At 34.8% G+C, this 13,834-nt stretch overlaps 1 protein-coding gene across 1 annotated transcript; it reads right to left on the bottom strand.

Moving 5' to 3' along the window:
• Positions 1-7,057: 7,057 nt before the first annotated feature.
• LOC131146541 (glucose-1-phosphate adenylyltransferase small subunit, chloroplastic/amyloplastic) lies at positions 7,058-13,336 on the bottom strand. The gene is made up of 9 exons (XM_058096188.1): positions 12,717-13,336; positions 12,125-12,421; positions 9,856-10,125; positions 9,543-9,722; positions 8,748-8,851; positions 8,502-8,613; positions 8,271-8,369; positions 7,927-8,046; positions 7,058-7,432 (listed from the first exon to the last, which is right to left on the bottom strand). The coding sequence occupies exons 1-9, from the start codon at positions 12,972-12,974 to the stop codon at positions 7,316-7,318; spliced, it is 1,557 nt and encodes a 518-aa protein (XP_057952171.1). The 5' UTR covers positions 12,975-13,336; the 3' UTR covers positions 7,058-7,315.
• Between the last annotated feature and the right edge of the window lie 498 nt (positions 13,337-13,834).

The raw sequence follows: 13,834 nt of genomic DNA, 5'->3' as shown, positions 1-13,834 counted from the left end.
AGATCGTGAGTGTTTTGCAAAAGTTGTCATCTCATGTTTGCTACAAGAATTTAGTTGACTCTAAGTGTGATGAGGAATGTAGTACAACTAACACCACTACTATTAACCTTATACCAAATGTTAAAACCAAAATTTGGATAAAGGTAATCATTGTCTATTGAACATGATTTTAGTACACGACCTGAGATCCGAAAAAAAAAAAGCTCATTGTTTCAAGTGCCAAGGCTTTAATAATCAAGGAACTCACTTACATTTTTGAGTCTCGTAAGAGCTTACACTACTCAAAAGGAATATGAAGATGAGACAAATGGCACCACAGAAGAAATAGAGATATAGGACACTACATAGTTTGATTGCATAGTGTTTAGAATATACTTTCCTCACATTAAATTGATTTCAGGTAAGACTAAAAAAGAATGAGTATTTTTTTTAGCGCAAGCAATTTTTTAGAAGTAGTTATTTTCTTTAGCTATTGATATGAATAGTAGCTCTAGTTAGTGTTGAAGGGTGTTGTCAAGAAGTAGAAGTTGAAGGTTTAGCCCCATTCTAACTTGAGCGTAAATCATTGCTAACTACTAAATGGAGTATAATATTATAGAAATGTTTTCATAATGTGGAAGAAAAATCTTACTCTTTTTTCGCCAATTGAATGGAGTAAAAGCTAAAGTCTTACTCAATCTTGTGGCTAAGTTAGAGCAGCAAATTGTTAGCGCTTTTCTTTTGATTTGGAAATATTGTATAAAGGTCCACCATGGCAGTGCAATTTGTTCCTTCATGCTCTAAAATATTCTATTGAATGCAAATCTTGAATCTACTATTGCATATACAATAAATTGTATAAAAGTTCATAATGATAGTGCATTTCTTGAATTCATGCTGTAAAAATGTTCTATTCAATGCAAATTTTTAAGCTGCTATTACCTATACAATGATATATATATATATCCCAGTCATTTTTATCTCTATAATAGTCAGAAATATCGAAATTTTCACCCTTACTAAGTGGTTTCTTTTTGGTGTGACAACGATTGCTTTGTTAACATTGTTTTGTAATTTATTTGTGTTTCCAAATTTTAATAGCTTGTTTAGTTAGTGAACTTCAAAGATACGCTCGAGTTTGGCACCTTTATCTTAAAAAAAAGTTCAAACAAGCCACTATCAACCTGAGTACTGAGTGATGAAATTATATGGTTCTCAAATATATTATGCATTAACTATGCAGCTGCAAAAATTTTAGATGATGATGTATTTCTCATATTCATGGCTTCAACTTTGATCATCTTCATATGTAAGTCATGAAATTATATGGTTCTCAAATATCTCATGCATAAAGTATGTGTTTGGAAGAATTTTGGATTATGCTGTAATTTAATTTTGCATGACTTCAACTTTGAATAGGTCTTATTGTATGGGAATATCCAACTTTTAGGGACACTGACTAGATTTGGCATGGAGGTAGTTGGAAAAAAAAAATGTTGGCATTGACTTTTTGTGAATTTAGTATTAAAAAAAGTTTTTGTACTATTTTAGCAATTGAGTGATATATGTCGTTCATATAATTTTTACATTCATAGTATGTTCAACTTGTGTAAAACTTTCGACAGAGCATCCTTTTAAAATCGAGTATACCCATTTATGATCGCACCTGCTAAAAAAGACAACTTTCATAGGAAAATAATCACAAAGTTTTTTCACAACACTCATACACTGAATTTATACATTCATAGCATGTCCAACTTTTATAAAACTTTCAGCAAAGTCTTCCCTTAAAGTTGGGTATACTCATATTTGATCGCACTTGTTAAAAAGAAAAACAACTTTTATGGGCAAACAATAACAAGGTTTTTTCACAACATTCATACATAGAATTTATACATTCATAGTATGTTCAACTTTTGTAAAGAATTCGACAAAGTCTGCTTTTAAAATCAAGTATGCCCATTTCTGAGCGCACCTGTAAAAAATATAACTTTTATACCAATACAAGCACAAATGCTTTTTCATGACATTCATATGCAACATTTATATATTCATACTACATCATCAATATTTCCCAATCATGAGCATGGAAGATAATATTTACGAATGAAACTAATGTGCAAAACAATATACACATAACTACATATAAGAAATACAACTATGTTGGTCCTTCAGTGCCACGCGAGGTCGTCTCCTCTATCGTGTAGGATGCAGTCTGCATCCTCCCTCTTCTCTCTGGTCATCCCCATCAGCTCTCCTACCCCTTCATGATTTAGTACCTCTACCATGTCTGCCTTGAGGCACTACATCATCATCTGTATGATGTGGATGAGAAGATGATCAATGTAATAATATAGGTCGGGAACGTGGTGGAAGGACCTGTGCTTCCATGTCCTCTGAATCTTTGTGTAATGACCCCAAAAATTGTATGCATGGAAATGTAAAAAAATAAAAAATAAAATAAATAATAATAATAATAATAAATTTTAAAAAAATTAATTAAAAAATATAAAACAATTAAAAATTAAATTAAAATTAAAATTAAAAATTAAATCTTAGGATTGAGATCACAAAAAACGCCCCCTTTTCTTCTCTTTGGCCGTGAGTCACGTCTCCTCTGTCCTCCTTCTCTCTCTTTCATCATTTTTTCAGCCAATATTTGACCGATTGAAAAATTGAAAATACTGTTGGGTTTCAATCTCCGCCACCGACATTCTTATCAGAGCGGATTTGTTATAAGAGCGACGTAGACACCACTCATGGGGAAAGGTATACCCCCCTCTTTCCTTAATTTCTCCTTAAATTTTCGGCTAAATCGATGATTGGACACTATCACGGGGTCCTAGTCTTGATCGTCGTCATTTTGGCAGGAGCGAATTTTTAATTTGGGGGTACTAGGCACCATTCCAAAGCGAGAGTGAGATTTAAGGAATTAAGAAAATTGGTTATTTTGGGGAGTTTAATTGTTTATTTGGAAATTTATGAGCTTAGGAAATGTTAAAATAATATTTTATTTAGGGTTGATTTGATTAAATTAGGGTTATTGAATTAGGGTTTAGGTGAGCGCCGCAGGCATCTTTTTGGGGCCTCTCCTGGCGTAGTTTCGGGAAACTAGGTAAGGGGATTAAGTTAAGTCAGGATTTTATTAAACATGATTTGATTAAATTGTTATATATTTATTTATTTATGAGTTCAAATATTATTTTGAAAACCAACCATTCAACAGGGATTTTACAAACCTATGATATATGGTATGATATTTTTGAATTTTATGAATGGTGGAAAATCTGAGTTATTTTATAAATTAAAAATATTGTGTATCTTGGTTGTCTTCTAGATTGTTTCTAAATACTGAAATTGTGTGGCAGGTGAATAATTTTATGGTTTATCATAAAACTGAAATTGAGAATGGTTATGAAACATACTGGAACTGTTTGTGAAATATACTGCAACTGCTTATGAAAAATGCAGGTTTTGATACGACGGTTGTGAGCCGAGTTTTATGAAATGGCAAGGTTGAAATGAAACGAGATTTTAAACTACAGTTTTTTTTTTTAAATTACTTAAATTGTATGATATGCTTTAGGAACCTTGGGGACCAGTGTATTGTGAGCACGATACAGTTGCTAATTAGACCATGTGCATCAACACTGTTCTGGATAGAAGTGTAGGGGGGTCCCAGTCGACTGCCTGTGTGAGGTTGAAATAAGGACGTTGGACATGCAACTTTGTTGTGGATGCTGGCAGACTTTGTTTGGATTGATCACTTAGGCTTAGTCTAGCCTTCGAGCCGCACAACTCGTGTCATGGGGGAAGTAAATGGTGTGTTAGTCACAGGGAGTTGTTTTATATGCATATCTATTAATTTATATAAATAAGGTTAATTATTAATATAACCCCGAGGGCTTGTTGAGTAAGATGAATGCCCTGATAGTTATAATTGTACTAGAGCAGAAGGAAGATACATATATGAGCATGTAATTTTCTCTATCTTTGGAAACTTTTACTTATAAATAATTGTGTGTGTGTGTGTGTGTGAGTATGGGTTAAGAATGCTTTTATAACTATGGTTAATTATTTGCTGAGCTGATTTATACTGTGGAAAGGAAAAAAAAAAAGGTATTTTTAACTGTGTAGAATGATTATACAATTAAATGCTATTTTCAGTTAAATGAAGAACGTGTTATTTTCTGTATACACTAAAGTTCATGTTGGTCATACATTGACATTAACTTAATCTTCCCTTACTGAGAAGTGTCTCACCTCATCATACAAACACTAGGGATCGTGCTTAACGGGCTAGAGAGGGGCTGGGTCGGTCTGATAGTTTTTGTACATGGTTTGTATGAAATTAGTTGGTTTTTGTACTGTACTATGGTTGTAATAAGGATAATTTGGAGACGTTTGTATATAAAAGTGGTTTAAAACTCTAGTAATGGATTGTGGAAAATATATGATTTATTTTCGCTACATTTTATATGATGAGTTGATATTAGGTACACATACGTCACTAAAGTAGCACTCCGGACCCCACATGGCGAGTAAGGGCGTTACAGGTGGTATTAGAGCCTAGGTTTGCTAGGTTCTACAAACTTTGACAGTTGATGATTATCAGAGTATATGTTGAGATAAGTTAAGGACGGGAATGGGTAGGTTAGGTCAGGTTTTGGTCTGGAAGCTTGGAGGCGGAGATTCTTGATGGTTTTCTGTTCTTTTCCTGGAATGATGATTTTAGGAAAATCATGGTAAATCCATCGATGGTTTCGTTTCTGAGTTGAGAGACTGGAGCTTAGAAATTTAGGTTGGGATGTTTGGGCGATCGAGTACGTGTGTGGAGTTAGTGCTGTGTTGGAGACTGATATCTTGTCGGTTTTGTGACATAACTAAGGGAATGAATCTTTAAACTAAAAAAAAATTGCACACTAATTCATTACGCATTCATATAATTATGAAATTAAATAAAAACCCTAGCAATACAAAATTTTCAATACGAACCATATGACTTCAAAATTTAAACTAATTTTAACAATCATACTAATTGATAATAACAATTTCACATTGATCATTTGTAGATTCAAATAAATATAAGATTAAATATAACTCTAACCTCAACAATTTACACATTACTAATTAAACATCCAAATAATTAAGAAATTTAATAAAAACACTCACATGAAAACTTCCCATTCAAACCGTCTTACTTCAAAATTAAAATTAAAATTTAATATACATTCACTATTTATACATGAAAAATTTAAACATGAAAAAAATCCTAACCTCAATTTGGGAGTTCCACAATGATGTTTCAAATCACCAAATTGACTTCAATACAAACCAAATCACCATACAAAATACCAAATTCTACTTCAAACTAATCAAAACTTTTCAAAATTTTAACTCAAATTTCATATTACAATAAGTTAGGATTTTCAACAATACTGAAAGTGGGAGAATATATCTTATTTCCGTTCCTTATATAATGCTCACCCAACCTTCGATTGTACTTTGTGGGCAAAAGTTCACTGCCAAAATCCCACCACGGGCCTTTGTTGACTTTGCGTCGCCCTCTCTCTTGGCTCTTGGCTCTCCTCTGCAAATGCAAACAAAGAGCAAGGAAGAAGATGAAATTTAGTTCAATAAAAAAATGCTAGTTCTTCCAATATTTTTTAACTAAAAACGCTACTTGGTGTAGCGTTTTTTAATGGCCACGTGTCATCCATTTGGCTTTTCGTCAAATTTTAAAATGCTAATTTAGCCAGCATTTTTTATTTGAAAAATGATGGGCAGATGAGTGTTTTTTAGGACACATCAATTTCAAAAATAAAATTCAATCCAAATTGCTTTAAAATAATTTTTATTAAAATAATATTAATTTGGGAAAAAAAAAACTCTAATCTCCTCGCCTTTGGATCAATTAATGTTGAATAATATCACAGTCTGTCACGTCATTAAGTAGAGGCTTGACGCAGTGGGCACCCCCAACTTAAAGTCACGGGCACCTATCATTCCACCTTTCGAAAAAATCCAAAGCAAAAAGTATTATGAAGAATTATAAGTTCTTCACCCCCCACCACTGCCTTCAAATCATTTTTTTTATTTGCCTTGAATTTCCAACTTTAAAATTTGTATGTGAATTTGAATAAAACTAGTATGAGACCTGAAATTTATTATTATTCCATTTGGAACTTGGAAAGTATTAAAGAAAGAAAAAAAAATTATCAAAAAATTTATATTTTTATGTTTGATTATTAGGAAAAGTAAGAGAAAATAAAAAAATATATCAAATTAATGAATAAAATTAATTTTTTTCCTGATAGTGTTTAATAGAAAAAAATATAATAAAAAATAAGTTTCTTATTATTTTTTTTTTCTCAAGCAAAATTCTTAATCCAAATAAGCCCTAAATATAGCATATAAATTTCTTTTTAAATTCACACTTCAAATTTGTAAGTTATATTCAAACCCTAAAATTCATATTTCCAAAAACTTTCTAAATACTATCTTAGTGTTTTGCGTATCATGCATACATATGATTATTCTCCTTTATTTTATTATTGTTTTTATTTTTTAAACAAAAAACATTAAAAATTTAACAACTAATGTCCTTTAGCTTTCAAAAATTTCAGAAACTGTTTTAAAAATTCATGAATCTCCCCTAAAATTTATTAAAAAGATACAAATCTCTCTTTATATTTTATAAGAAGATAAACCTTTTTTAAGAAAAATCTCTTTTTTTTTATGGACCTGATAAGAGATTTCTGACATTTTTGAAACCTTAAGAAATATTTCTCTTTATATTTTATAAGAAGATAAACCTTTTTTAAGAAAAATCTCTTTTTTTTTATGGACCTGATAAGAGATTTCTGACATTTTTGAAACCTTAAGAAATATTTTTTTAATATTTTTTAAATCTTAAGAAAGACCTTTATCTTCTTGACAAATCTCATGAAAGGTGTCTTCTGCCCTTATTTTTTTAAAAGCTAGCCCATGGCCAATTTTTCAGCAGCAGAGCTAGCTGTAAAACAACTCAATAACCAGCATTCTCCTTTCAACCATCACATTGATGGCTTACCCAAAATTTAAATAAAAAATAAAAATCATATTTGATTTTCTCCAACAAAGAGGGAGACACTTGCAGGCAAAATATATATATATCACTTTTATTTAAGACGACAAAAAGTTCCTTCACAGTGCATATCCCCTCTTCCATCTCGTAGACTTTGCTCCAGGAAATATGCATTGTGCATCGAAATGAGGCCAACGTGTAGTGGAATTTTGGGTTTCTCAGTGCATCATTCTTCAGCGTGTCCACAGAAAACATCATCTCAACTACTTCCTAGATTACGGTTCCACTGGGAATCAAAGCATCCTTGATTACTGTCACAATCCCACTCTTAATGAAGTATCCATCGGTTTCCCTTGCCGCCTCTTGCACGTTGTCGCCATTGATGATCTGAAACCCAACAACAATTCACGCATTATATATTATGATCCCACCTTCACAGCATACGCAAGCTTCCAGTAACACAGCTACTTAACCTAATGTCTGGATCTGGCACAAGATAACATGTGATGCATAAAAAGCAACTACAGACAAAACATATCAGTTATTTCCTTCATTTGGAATGAGCTTATCCACGTATCATTGGAAAGATCCTGCAAATTTTTCAACAGAAGTACTCATCTATTGATTCTTATTTATTTTTGTGCCACCGCCCATGAATAATTTTATCTAGCAGTGTTGCCCATGAATAATTTTATTTAGCGCTGTTTAATATTATTACCAAAACCAAGCTGACAAGAATGAAACCTCTCATTTTTATCTTCTATCAACTTCAAGAGAGCAGGATGTTGGTAGTTGTCTGGCTAATCATCATTACTTCATATTTCCAGTAAATGGGAGAAAATAAGAAATAGTTTACGGTAAATACACAAAACAATCAGTACCTTCACATTGTCACCAATGCGAGCATTCTTGTCAATTATTGCTCTCTTGATGTGAGAGCTCTTTCCTATGCCAATTGGAACGCTGCCCTTTGCAGCCAGAAATTTCCTGTCAGCATCGGTCTGTAAAACAAGATGAAAAGCAGCACGAATGTTAGAACTGCAAATATAGTAGTAAGTATTACTCAAAGCTAGTGCAGTTCATCCTACCTTAACAAACACATCATTCTAAGCACAAAGCCACAATACTAACCTCAATCACACAACCCTCACCAAAGCTAGTGCAGTCCATCCTTAACTAACTCTAGAGGGTACTTACCCACTAACAAAAAAAAGAATACAATTACCTCATAATAATCTGCACCCATGACCAATGTATCTTCCAGTATAGCTCCTTCTGATATGCAAGACCGAAGCCCAATAACAGAGTGGTGAATTTTACAGTTCTGCACACATGGAGAAAAGTGGGAAATGTCATTCAATTAAGTCATGACTTCAATGGTAATCGCAACAAGATATGAACAAGGGAAACAAGGGAGTAAGTATCATTCAGTGAAACCATCTCTCACACAACTAACCTTAATCACACAGCCCTCACCAATAACACTGTCTGTAACATCAGCATCAAGCATCTTGGAAGGAGGCAAATAACGAGGTTGGGTGTAGATTGGAGATGAGCGATCATAGAAACTGCAAGTGTGTTAGATTATCATGTCTTTTTTGAAATTAAAAGAGAAAAAGAAAACCAAAAGAGCTTCCAAAAAGACATTGCATTAACAGGTGAGGAACAAAAGCAACATCACTTCAATGAATTACTTTGATACCTGAAATCTGGCACTGGCTTCTTTGTGATCCCCAAGTTTGCATTATAAAATGCCTCAATTGTACCGATGTCTTCCCAATAGCCATCATACAAGTAAGCTTGCACCTAAAGCGATTAGATGACAATAAGACACTATTATGATCCACTCTAGTGGATTAGATCACAACCAGAAAGAATGTAACTCATTATAAGGATCAAGAAAGAGAGAAAGATTCAGGATGGAGCCTAGGGAGAAAAAGAACTGCTGTTCTCTCACATTCATTTTCTGAATCATTCCAATCCAATTTTGTCCTTTATATTCTTCCTTCACATGTTAACTAACAAACAAACAAATATACAGTCCACCTAATTAACTAAGAATTACCCTTATCTACCATTAACAGCATTAACCAACTCCCAAACTTGCTCAAGCAGAAGTAACTGAATCAGACACCTAGAAATTGTGTTCTTGGGAAGCTAAATGAGTATGAAATATGATTTTTTCTTGTTGGAACCATGACCTATCAATTTGTTACTCAAGTTTTGCTCAATTAAATTTACTGAGGACTCAAGTTGTGACTCTTAAAGAATAATTCTGCACGGGTATGAAATCAGAGGATTATAGGGCCACGTATGATCCATCATTTTATTGTGTCATGCTGCAAAGTAACGTGGTGCAAATGAGCAATTATTGGGGTATGGGCAACATACATAATGCACGTGCTTGATTAGGAACAGATAGAATATCTAATCATATAAATTATTATAGCAAAAAATGGAGAGTATTTATGCAGAGCAACATTCAAAGGATACATACCCTCATGCCAATTGAAGTTGCACCTGGAATAACTTCACTACCAAAGTCATTGGCTCCGGGGAACTTATCTCGAAGAAGGTTTAACATCACATCTTTGCTGAAGACATATATACCCATGCTTGCAATGTATGGCATCTCTTTAGCTCTCTCATCATCAAGACCTAAAATAGTGGTGTCAACCTATAACGAAAGTGCAAAATGGAAATATCATCTGCATTAATTAATATATTTCATTATTTAAAGAAGTGTGAAAAAACTTGTAAGAGTGCAAAAGGAAGAATAAAGAACATATCAGACTGTATTTCAAAAATACCTTCATAGCCTTCAGCTGCTCTCCTTTAGGTTTCTCTGCGAATTCAATTATTCGTCCTTCCTCATCAATCTTCATCAGACCAAATGCAGTGGCACGCTTTTCATCCATTGGCAGTGCAGCTACAGTGATATCTGCATCGGTTTCTCTGTGTGCTTGAATAAATCTCTCGTAATCCATACGGTATAAATGATCCCCAGCAAGAACCAGGAATTCCAAAACATTGTGCTCCTCAAGCAGCCACAAATACTGCCTGACTGCATCAGCTGTACCCTGTTTATCATAAACCCACTCTCAGTAATGACCATTAAGTAGGAATAATAGCAGAGGTTGCACCAGGAGCTTGTAGGATGAAGGCTTTGCGATACAAATAATTCAAGATGTAAGGTTCCTGATGTTTCATGGTACATGATCCATCGATCTTGCAAAAATGATTTATTTCTATGACAAAGAGGTGCATCCATGACTTGCAGAAGTATACAGCAGTTAAATACTTCTACAAAATTAGGTCGATCAAAGCATATCCATGCAAGAACAGTAAAATTATTCAAGAAGTGTGCATGTGACATTGCCACTTAGTGACTATTAATGTTTCTCAATCTAATAATGGAGTAAGATGGATAAAAAGGAGGAGGTCCTAGAACAATATCGTAAAACTCGAATACAATAGATTCTCTTGAAGAATTCAAGGAATATGAAAATTGTAAATGAAAAAATAAAAATGTACAAAAAGATCAATTACGTTGCAGTGACATGCAGAGGTGTAGCAGGCAAAGAATAACACAACTCAACTAGAAGTTTTACTAAACTATTAAACTTGGAACGCTAATAACATGAATAAGAACAACAACAACGAACCAAGACTCGAGTCACACTAGGTGGGTTCAAGCACACAAAGATTTTTATTTATTTATTTATTTGGTTCACATTTCCTTGGATTCATCCTGCTTAAAAAAAGGTTGTTTGACTAAAGCAACCATCTTTTATCCAGGCAGGAAACCAGATATTGAAGGGCATGATTATCTACACAGTTGGATAAAAACTTTGTAGCATGGGAAAGGAGTCCAGAATGTGTATAAAAAATAAAGACTATTCCAACATTAATGGTTAAAAAAAAAAGAGAAATAGCCCAAAAATAAGGTGCAAGATGATGTTAATCATCTATTAAAATGACAAATTATTCAATGTTAGACAAGAACAAGGTGGATAAAAATTGGAGAATTTGGTTAAGCTAAATGCATTAATAAGGTTAAAAAAGGAGTTGATGCAAGGTTGAGGTATAAAACTAGATATAGGTAAACAGGATATTTCCAAAAGTGGGAGAAATGAAAATCATAAATACATTAGAAGCAGGCAAAAAGAAATTATCTACAAACAACTATGACTATATTTTGCATCCATGCCCATAATCATAGAATAGGGTACACTTGTGGAGGGAAAATCATTAATCTTTAATTTGTGCTTTTTTTTCCAGAAAAAAGTCTTATTTGGTTGGGGGTTCGACTAGAATACAATTTGGGGGAAGGGGACATTTTATGATGGATGACAAAACCAGCAACAAATCAAAAGAATGATATCCTCATATGAACTTTCACGGAAGTCAAAAATAGACCGGTCAATCAAGCTGAGTTGATGATTAACAATTTTGGCCTTGTATATTATGCCATTCATACAAATCTGGGCCTCCTGTTTGCACATGCAGCAGATATATAGCCCAAAAGGGAGATGCTTCTTTTAGTCCAGTCCGATACGCACATAACCAATGCCCAAATGAAAGTACACTTCCTATGCAGGAATTCTAATACAAAAACCGTGAGGGTCAAATGCGTAGATAATCCAGTATCATGATAATTGACAAATAGGTTTCTTAAACTCACTCACAGTATTAAAGCCAATTACACAGAAATTATACATAGAAAATCAATACCACGATAATTGACGAATTGGTTTTACATGCAAACTGGGTAGAAATAATTTCCCAGATCCAGAACGGCGTACAACAGGACAGAATCTAGATCACAGCTAAGGAAGCGCAATATTCGAGTAGATAATCCAGTGCCATGATAATTGACAAATAGGTTTCTTAAACTCACACACGGTATTAAAGCCAATTACACAGAAATTATACACACAAAATCCATACCACGATAATTGACGAATGGGTTTTACAAGCAAACTGCGTAGAAATAATTTCCCAGATCCAGAACGGCTTACAACAGGACAGAAACTAGATCACAGCTAAGGAAGCGCAATATTCGAATTGAATTATTACCTGAAACCAATTAGGATTTTCTGGGCTCTGCTGGGCAGCGAGGACTTCAACAAATCCTTCATTCTTGTAACCTCCCATGTTGCTTGCATACGCCCGTGAAAGGTGGCGATTAAGAGACGCAGAATTAAATTGTGTAAGAACATAGATTTTGGATATGTTACTGTTCAAGCAATTGCTCACGGGAATATCAATCAGCCTGTAGTTCGCTCCTAAGGGAACAGCAGGCTTGGCCCTCTTCTTTGTAAGTGGGTATAGCCGGGTCCCAGCTCCACCTCCAAGTATAATTCCCAAGACGCTCTGCGGAAATTTAATTGCAGCAGAAAATCATTTTATTAACCCCAGAATAAGAATAACCTCGAACCTACATATGATTTCTAAGCCTTAATACGGAAATCTCCGTGGCAATCAAATTCTATAAATCCGCAAGAATACAAATAGAAAATGCAAAAGAAGATAAACTATGAATATATAATGAAAAACATATCAAGAAAACAATAATGATCCCGAGAGAATTTAAATCCGAATGAAAATAATCATGATTTCGAGAGAATTAGAACCCAAAAATGGGGGAAAAAAAGGAAGGAAGACTAACACGGCTAGCGTCGGGGTCAAGACATGTTTGCGAGTTCTTGGAATCAGAAACGGCTTTCGGAGAAACGATCACGGGTTGCCTGGTGCTTCTGCTTCCACCAACCGCCGTTTCGCATGGAATTAAGCGGTGGCCAGAGAGATCGGAGGACGAAAAGGACAGGCTTCGGTAAGCAGCCAACTGCGATCGACTCCGGTTCAGATCCCCGCAGTTGTTGGGAGAGCAAGGCGCCCTCAGTCCTCCTATCGCCGCCATCGCCATCGCGCAGCGCGATCAACCTCCGAAAATACGAATGCAAATACAATCACCGACAATACGAATGACCGACTGAGAGAGCCAGCAAGTAAATCTCACTTCTCCAATTACTCGGAACAGGCTACGGAGGAGAAGTGGCGGCAGACGGAGACGAGCGCCGTCGCCGGCGAGCTGCGAGTGAAATGATCGAGGCTGAGACAAGGAGAGATAGAGAGAGAATGGTGTGTGGTGTGAGAGTGTGGGTGCCGGTATATAGGAGTAGGGAGTGGGGCCCGGTGGTCATGGAATATCTGGCAAGGGTCGTCTTTAAAGGGGAAAAAACAATAAAATTAATTAAAAATTAAAATGAAAAAAATAGTTGTAAAAGTAATGATAGATACTGGAATCATCTGCCATTTGTTTAATAGGGTGCATGTGGGGCGTGATACGGCGTCAAATCGGCTTATTAAAAAAACTTATCGCTTTTGTCGCTCTTCCGAAATGACGTCGTTTCGGTGGGTGCAAACATAGGACGTCTTATCACGCCTGCAAAATGACGTCACTTTGACAGTTCTCGAATCTCGGGGAACAGGTTAATTTTTTTGCACTGGCCGATGTATAAGTACAAATTGGAAGTGGGCTGTGAAATATTATAAACAAATATTGAACAGAAACAAAAACCTGTGCATTCAAAGAATTCTGCCATCTATTGCATTCTTTGAGAAATCTCATATATGGAAAAAGGAAGCAGAATGGCTTCTTTTTTTTTTTGGATTGGTCTCACAACCGTCAATGACGTCCGTTTTACGATCCGTCGCACCAGTCATAACTAATCCCACGCCCCATGAATCCGGCCCCACATCACCACGAGGAAGGTAAACCAGGAG

Source organism: Malania oleifera, chromosome 13 (assembly GCF_029873635.1).
Source record: "Malania oleifera isolate guangnan ecotype guangnan chromosome 13, ASM2987363v1, whole genome shotgun sequence".
NCBI classification, from domain to species: domain Eukaryota; kingdom Viridiplantae; phylum Streptophyta; class Magnoliopsida; order Santalales; family Ximeniaceae; genus Malania; species Malania oleifera.
This window is presented reverse-complemented; position numbering and strand designations above follow the sequence as displayed.